Source organism: Tachypleus tridentatus, chromosome 10 (assembly GCF_004210375.1).
Source record: "Tachypleus tridentatus isolate NWPU-2018 chromosome 10, ASM421037v1, whole genome shotgun sequence".
NCBI classification, from domain to species: Eukaryota; Metazoa; Arthropoda; class Merostomata; order Xiphosura; family Limulidae; genus Tachypleus; species Tachypleus tridentatus.
Window position 1 is genome coordinate 193,143,432 of NC_134834.1, and position 9,136 is coordinate 193,152,567.

Below are 9,136 nucleotides of genomic sequence, written 5' to 3' on the forward strand. Positions count from 1 at the left end.
AATACAAGTTGTTGCTTTTTTCTTTCCTTTATACAAATATTGACAAACGTAACCATAAAAATTATACAAACTGATCTAACCGAGACTTGAAAGCGACATGTGTGTAGAATGAAACGCTGTTGGAAAAGCACAGTGAGAAAAATTTAAATTGACTACTTAAACGAAATAGTCGTAAAATATCTTGGCTCAATCCCAGAAAATTCGTTATATGTTTCTCTATAATGAGAAAACACTGGTCTGACCTTGAAGTTTTATAATACTCAATTGTTATATTACTTTGTTTTAAGGCCGTTCTTGAGGTATAAAACCCACCTCAGTTTATAGTAACATGCTATTGTGAGTAAGAATACAGAAATATTTTTCTTTTTTCTTTATTGAAATAAATGGTCAAACAGCTCTGGATCGAAGGAAAGTTTAAAGATAAATCATTATCATTAATCAATATCAATAAATAAAAAACAATTATGTTGAGAGATATTATATGTACTAGCTGGGGCACCCGTGCCGTGGACGGAAGTTATGTAAATTCGCGATTAATAAAAGGTTGTCTTGAGACTTGAAAACTTGTTTTCTTAATATAAAATCTCCCATAAAAGCACCAAAACAAAATATGAAAACGTAAATTTGCAAGTATATCCTCATAAAACCAACAAACCTTCATACTAAATTTGGTGAATATCCATCAATGGAAGCGAAATTGAAAATTTGCGTGTATTTACCCATGAGCCTAATGAACCTCCGTAACAAATTTGATAAAGATTCCTTCATATCCTGTGAAGTATTTACATGGACATACAACTGACAGTATTATTATGTTTATACAGATGGCGCTAGTGCATTATATCACGTATGACGTATTTATTACGTCATGTCCGCGCATTGAGAATGGAGAAAAATAAAGTTCTCTGTGAGGACGAAGAGGCGAAACGGGAAAATTGTGACACGTATTGCAAATCTACATGCACACAGGGTAAAAAAATTCGCGAAGTTGAGAGCTGGATGTAGTGAAATAAAGAGTTTTTCCAGTATCATATAAGCAAGAGTTCCATTATATATACTACCTACTTATAGACAAGAATAAAGACATTTTATATTGACTTAAGAGTCCCAGCATTCTTAAAAGATACATATTTAAGGTCTAAGCTTAGAAAGCCACAACGTATTCATAAACAATAATGACCAACGGCTACGTTGGACATAATTAAAATATTGTTTAATCATCATCTTCCCCTAACAACCTCAATCTCAACTAGTTTGGTTGGAGTCGAGCTGTGTTTTTGCAAGCCATGAATCTTTATAGCTGAGTGACTGGTCCATACGGAAGCTATATAGAACAAGTGTTTACGGTGACAGAAATTCGAACTCACGACCTTATTGCTGTGAGTCAAACGATCCGCTGTTTGATTATCTTCTCTACTATTATAATGTAATAACTGTAGCACGGTAACAAATTGAAGGTTTCCAGTTATGTAAAACCTACAAACTAATAAATATCTCCGTGTAAATAGTTAGTAATTTTATTTGGGGGCTAAAATTTTAGGACTGATTTTAAACTTTGTAAGTCCATCGAAACTCAGTTGCTAATAGCTAAATGTCTTATATACAAACATAAGTCAATCACTTCGTAGTGAGAGAAAACGATGAAGTAAAATGAAATAACTTACACTTAACAGTGATGGTACACGGATATAAAAGTCACGTGGACTGTAGTTTACTCGGCCATATTTGAAGTAAAGTGCTTACATCCATTTTAGGTAAAACAATTACTAATTCACCTTTTAATGTCGTGTTATCTGACGCTGTAAATCATCTCATAACTATCTTTAAAAAGGATATGTTGAGAAACTGAGTGGCCTTAGTTTCGTATCCGTATCTTTTGCCAAAGTGTATTTTCGTGCCATTGACAGCGTATAAAGTGTATCGAGTCTTGTACTGATATGAATGGATCGACGTTGATTTCTAAAAGGGAATGTTTGATGTCCAACGTGTCGACATTGAATGAAACCGAAAGTTTTGTGACCTCACGTGGAAGACCTCTGTGGACAGCAGGACAAGAGAGCCAATCTTAGGAAGGGTCATATAAAAATTAAATATTATCTTAGATACAGATAACTATGACGTCGAGATCTCACTGTTATTAGATGTAAAATAAGCACAAACAAACAAACTCAAACTCAATGAAAGCACAACCGAGAACCATAGAAATATTGAACAATGATAGCCTGCTGTTCCTTGACATTTATATTAGAAGACAGGACGACAAACTCATTACCATAATATACAGAAAACCAACCTTATATTGATAAATACTTAAAAATCCACCTTTTGTCAAACATAGTAATATGCTTGGACAACAAAGCTGAAATTATCTGTGAAGAAAACCCTATCTAAACCAAACGTCTACACACCATACAGTGTCTTAACGAAACACAAAGTGTTATCACTTCAATTACATCACCATTAGGTAGAAACAAATACAAAATGATACAATAAATAAGAAAAACAAGATCAACACTTAGGTTTTGTATATACTGGAAGATCAAATGTGTAGCTAAAAAACCTTAAAGATGATGTCATCTGGAAACCTTACAGAACACTCAGATCTGTATTTGTTAGTTCTCATCTGGAAACCTTACAGCACACTAAGATCTGTGTTTGTTAGTTGATGCCATCTGGAAACCTTACAGAACACTCAGATCTGTATTTGTTAGTTGATGTCATCTGGAAACCTTACAGAACACTCAGATCTGTATTTGTTAGTTCTCATCTGGTAAGATCTGTGTTAGTTGATGTCATCTGGAAACCTGTGTTTGTTAGTTGATGTCATCTGGAAACCTTACAGAACACTCAGATCTGTATTTGTTAGTTGATGTCATCTGGAAACCTTACAGAACATCCAGATATGTATTTGTTAGTTGATGTCGTCTGGAAACCTTTCTGAACATCCAGATCTGTGTTTGTTAGTTGATGTCGTCTGGAAACCTTACAGAACACTCAGATCTGTATTTGTTAGTTGATGTCATCTGGAAACCTTACAGAACACTCAGATCTGTTAATGTTAGTTGATGTCATCTGGAAACCTTACGGAACACTCAGATCTGTGTTTGTTAGTTGATGTCATCTGGAAACCTTACAGAACACTCAGATCTGTGTTTGTTAGTTGATGCCATCTGGAAACTTTACAGAATACTCAGATCTGTTAATGTTAGTTGATGTCGTCTGGAAACCTTACAGAACATCCAGATCTGTATTTGTTAGTTGATGTCATCTGGAAACCTTACAGAACATCCAGATATGTATTTGTTAGTTGATGTCGTCTGGAAACCTTTCTGAACATCCAGATCTGTGTTTGTTAGTTGATGTCGTCTGGAAACCTTACAGAACACTCAGATCTGTATTTGTTAGTTGATGTCATTTGGAAACCTTACGGAACACTCAGATCTGTGTTTGTTAGTTGATGAGACAGTTACAGACACATCGAGTCAGATATATTTTGGAAAAAAAAAAAATAATATCTCTATTCCAACACGACGAAACTATCGCTAAACAGTGAATCAAGCCTGAAAATCAACGGACTGGCTACCGTTGGTCAAGTAATTAACGCTTCCAGCAACCACGTGACAAGACCCTAAGTCAGTCAGGTCATATCCAGCAACCACGTTACAAGAAACTAAGTTAGTCAGGTCATATCCAGCAGCCACGTTACAAGACCCTAAGTTAGTCAGGTCATATCCAGCAACCACGTTACAAGACCCTAAGTCAGTCAGGTGTTATCCACTTGAAACTTTCCGGATACCACATATAGAACTATGAGATTCCTCCTCTCTCTCTTTCTGTACGCATGTGCACGCGCTCGTGGGAATATACATATAGGAGCATGTTTAAAAGTACACATGTATGAGGTTTTTGTCTCATTTTCCAAAATTATTTTTAATTCACTTTAACTTTTGTTTGTATCACGATGTAATACTCTATACCTGTAGCGAGGCGAAGGGGAAATCGCATAACTTCCAAACATGTCGGGTGTCTAACACACTGCCAAGAAAAAGAGAAGAGCAAGGATTACTTCTTTCACTCATTGTTCCTTCAAACGTGTATATTCATAAATGCATACTTTTCATAATATTATACATTTATTTTATCAAGAATACTTTACTTATTTATTTGCCTTTCATTTTTTACTTGTTGTGATAGATTTACCCTACGAGCGCCCTCTCCCTCTTCTGGTCTCTCAGAAACAAGACTGAGAGCTTAAATGGTTAAAAATGTGATTTCTAGATCCGCGATAGGCCTAGCATGGCCAGGTGGGATAGCCCTTGAGCAGCTTTGCGCGAAATCCAAAACAAAATACCCGCCATAAAAAAACACAGGTAGTTCATTGCTTAGCCGTGTGCTTAACAATAAACTAACATTGCGAAGGGGAGGTTGAAAGTTAAATGCGTAATTTTCGAACACCTGAGTATTTGTTCGCAAGTTCCTACCAAGAGATTAATCGCAATGCAAACTGACCGAAAGATTGAAGGCTCTTGGAACGTTGTTATTTCTATCTAAGCCTACTTAATAGAAGGACTTTTGCACAAGTGTCGAGGTTATTGCTGCTGTTTAAACTTCGTTTGTTTTGTCACAAATATATATTCTGTCCGAATCTCTATAAATGAAGAACGAATGTTACTGACAATCTTCTGAAAATGGAGGGCGAGGTAAACTTATTTACCTGAACAATGGAAGTAAAACAAAGGGGGGCTGGAAGTCAGGGGGATGTCTGGATATATGCCAGTGCTTTATACCTGAAAACTTCTTATATATGGCTATAGTCATCACTTTCTCGTGCTAGCTAGCTAGAGGCCTAAATAAAAGTGTTGGACCACAGTCTGACGTCTCTAAACGTATATCACACGAAGAAAGCGCTCGTTCCTATTCAAGATTTTAAAGTCAGACGAGAAGAACATGATTATGTTTAGCAGGGTAAGTCTGTTTTAAATAAGTATAAGGAAAAGTTATATCTTATAGTTGAGACGACCTTTGTATTCGTTTGCTGCTTGCCGTAGGTTGCTAAGCCTTTTCAAATTTAGCACGTGAAATGAAATAATATTTTTTTGGTTTTATATATACATTTGAAATAATAAAAAAATGAGAAAAACCGTACTAATATAATAGATTTCCACCATAATTTATGTATAGTAACTATGCTGTATTTTGTCTTAAAAGATATATGTAATTTCGAGCGGACTAAAGACACAACTTACTTGCTTGAAATCTTGGCTCGAAGGAACAAGATGGCTTCCATGCATTTTAAAATGGCTGAAAAGAGCGGGTAGGAGAATATTGTAAGCTTTCGATCGTTATTCCCTTGTCATATATTGAATGGAGCGTTTACAAAAATGAAAAGAAGAGAGCGGAACAACCGGGTTTTATTCTTTACATAAACCATATCTCAAGAAATAGAAAAGTTTAAAGGTTCTTATTTTTTATTCTAGCTTGTCAATATCGGTAATTTGAGTTTCTGATTTGACACAATTAGTATTTTGACATCACAAGCAGTTAATTTGAACCAATGCTGCATTCAACATACCACGTAATACACGAAAATGGCCTCTAGTGGCACAGCGGTATATTTTTGGATTTACACTGCTAGACACCGTGGTGGGCAGAGCACAGATAGCCCATTGTGTAGCCTTGTGCTTAATTCCAAACAAAGAAACAAACAAGCAATACACAAAAATAGATATTTAAGTGTATTGTAATCTACAATTTAATACCATACTTATTGACCTAAACTTATAAAATCGTAGATCAATAAAATTTGAATGCAGGTGAACATTTGTGTTTTCATTTTGTAAATAGTAGTAATTCTAGAATGAGAAAAGCATAATTTTTATTTATTTTCTAATTCTTTTTGTTGGTTACGAGGTCGGTTACATTGACAGATCCGTTATAGGAGGGAAGAGAAAACAACAGACAAAATATAAAGTTTTACTGAAAAGAAACGTTTGAAATGTATTTAGGAGGTTTTAGCGATTTCACAAATATTATGAGATTTTTTGGTTTGTTTGTTTGTTTTTTGAAGTTCGCAAAAAGCTACTCGAGGACTATCTGTGCTAGCCATCCCTAATTTAGCAGTGTAAGACTAGAGGGAAGGCAGCTAGTCATCATCACCCACCGCCAACCTTTGGGCTACTCTTTTACCAACGAATAATGGGATTGACCGTCACATTATAACGCCCCAACGGCTGAAAGGGCGAGCATGTTTGGCGGAGATTTTTGGACAAAGAATAGTTTTTAATGATAACATGAAAACAACTTTGCACTCGGACTAGTAACGAAACAGTCTGAATATTTTCACAAACAAATCTTTAGTAAAAATACTTCATTAGAACATCTGTTTTTTATTTTGCACAATAAACCTGCAACATTTACTAAAAGTCTATCAAATGTTCTGAAGATTCACATATTGTATCAACATTTAGCTCCTGTATGTTATACCGAGCTCGTCCTGAAAGGGTTAAGCAACTTAAAGAAGCAGCTGGACAGATATAATTTAGTACTTAATTGTATAATGCATAATTTATATAGTAATTAAGGTACATACTGAAGTGTAAGTTCAGCTAAAACAGTTTAAATCGTTCTATGGCTACTTGAATGTTTTATATAACTGACTTCTGTTAGAAGAAACTAATTTCATTGCTGGGAAGTTTTCAAATGCTCAAACTTTATTTGAAGTTGGGCAAAGTAAGAAATGTGCTTATTAAGTGGTAACACAAAGATTCTCCCTTTTATCGAGTGAAATAAATCGTTCTTAAAAATATTTTTCACATACAGTTGAATTACTTTTAGAGTAATATTATAGCTAACCATCCTAATTCTCAACTTTACTGGTTTTCATAATGTTGTGATGTTATAATAAATATCTTTTAATATTTACTCCAGCGACATAGCTTTAAGTGTGCGGACTTACAATGCTAGATACCGGGTTTCAATACCCGTGATGGGCAGCATAATTATAGCCATTTGTGTAGCTTTGTGCTTAAGTACAAACAAACAAATTTCTAATAGTTGATTCAAAAACCTATGCAAAGAAACAGTATTTTATCAATTCAAGGCTGGTTCAATGGGTTTTTAATTCCCCCGGGTCAGTATGACCCAAAATATAATATTATTTATCAGTTTAACTGTGTTTTTCTATGTTAAGTCTATAGGTTTGGTTTTTAATGTCAATTAATTCATTTTTATAAACGTTTTCAAATTTCTTAAAGATTGTTTGTTTGTTTTTTCGAATTAAGCACAAAGCTACTCAATGGGCTATCTGTACTTTGCCCACCACGGGTATCGAACCCGGTTTTTAGCGTTGCAAGTCCGCAGACATACCGCTGAACCACTGGGGGGGGGCTTCTTAAAGATAGCTAGAGATATTGCGGTTAAAAGAGCACTGTTGCTCAGTTTATTTTAATGTCATTATTAGCACAAGCTATTTGCACAATTATTATGGTCGCCATATTCTCGTAAATATTGATAAACTTGTGGGTAGTAGTGAAAAATATAATGAAATTAACTTATCTTTTTCGGGTTTTAAACAGAAAAAAATGTTGTGTTGAGTCAGAAGTTTTATAATATTAAATTGTGATTATATTTCCAGGGGTGTCTGTACATATTACTACTCGAGTTATTTATTTTTGCTAACGTTCGAGCTGTAAATTATGTACGTTATCCCATCCAGTATCATTCCCAGACAGACAGAGGAACGTACAACTTCGGATACGACACAGGATCTTTTGGAGCACATTCGTTTCATCATGAAGAGCGGGATGATAATGGAATAGTCCGGGGTCGCTATGGTTACACAGACCCCTATGGCAAACTCCGCATCGTCCAATACGAAGCTGGTCCTTTTGGATATCGACCCAAATGATTGGTCGAAAAAGCAGATACGTTCGGATTCGTTCGAAAATTCATAACCTTTACGAAATAACAACTATTCTCAAGTTCCAAAGAAGGAAGAAAAAATGGCTTCTTAATCTAACACTTCCTTCAAATCTTCTACGATGCCACATAAGAACAAAGGTTACCAAAATAATCCTAGAAGAACTACAATCTTTCCACGATGAAGATACGAAATCTTTACCAATAGACTAACCTTCAAACTTTAAACCAGTACATTTTTGTTGGGACTTTTTTTCTTTTTTGTCTTAAAAAGTAACCAAAGTTGAATCTCTCTCTCCAGTGAATAAAAATGGTAAACTATAGCCATCCATCCATTAAACGATTTCGTCAATGTTTCATCAAATACATCTCCGACGGTTGCAAAAGAGGATTTCTTTATTAATTTATTTCTTTATAAATCCCAAAACGATACCCTTTATTAACAATCTGGTATAGGTCCAAAATTGTGAATAAATTTATATTTCCGACATATGAATAATAAATGTTCCACCTACATTGAAGTACAATAATATTGTTTAATGTTTAACAATCAAAACACCACAAATTTACGAATAGCAATGAGATATTAGATACAATTATGTCCAATAGTGAAGTTTTCACGACAGTGACGCTCAGCTTCAACTACAGAAAAAGTACCTACAGTTTGTTAGTCCATATAGTGAGCTAAATTACTTTAGATGTGTGGATAATATTATAACACTACACTTAATTTATTATTCAGTATTATACAGTGAACCAGCTGTTTAATATATATATTGTAGGTTTACTTTGTTTTCACCAAAGGTAAAATCGAAAATTTAATATGTGACGTACAGATTTAATCAGTGCTTGAAGTGGTGGAAAAGGGAAACAGAATGATTTGTGAAAATTTTAAAGCTAAGTATTATATTTCTTGTGTTTCTTTGTTTACAAAGTACAAACATAGTAAGTTAGATTTGGTAAGATAATGAATAAACAATTGTAATTTTTCACGAGGTATACTCGCGAGCAGCTAGTGCGTTACGTAATTCGGTACGGTAATGTGATCCGCATATTCGTCAAGCTCATTACAGCTTCTGTAGCTGGATCATTGGTTATAAACGGCTTAAAAAAGTATAAACAGATGTGTACTGTTCAGAGTTATAGTATAAAAGCTCTGATGACTACTTTGTTGTTACGAACTCGGCCATACTCACCGACCTCATAATGGGAAGGTTCA

At 34.7% G+C, this 9,136-nt stretch overlaps 1 protein-coding gene across 2 annotated transcripts; it reads left to right on the forward strand.

The window, feature by feature from the left end:
* Nucleotides 1–4,814: 4,814 nt before the first annotated feature.
* LOC143228302 (adult-specific rigid cuticular protein 11.9-like) lies at nt 4,815–8,400 on the forward strand. 2 transcript variants are annotated; one of them, XM_076459579.1, is made up of 2 exons: nt 4,815–4,965; nt 7,634–8,400. In XM_076459579.1, the coding sequence occupies exons 1-2, from the start codon at nt 4,948–4,950 to the stop codon at nt 7,904–7,906; spliced, it is 291 nt and encodes a 96-aa protein (XP_076315694.1). In that variant the 5' UTR covers nt 4,815–4,947; the 3' UTR covers nt 7,907–8,400. The 2 variants fall into 2 exon arrangements, with proteins under 2 accessions (XP_076315694.1, XP_076315696.1); XM_076459581.1 differs by having other exon boundaries at nt 7,715–8,400.
* Nucleotides 8,401–9,136: the final 736 nt, after the last annotated feature.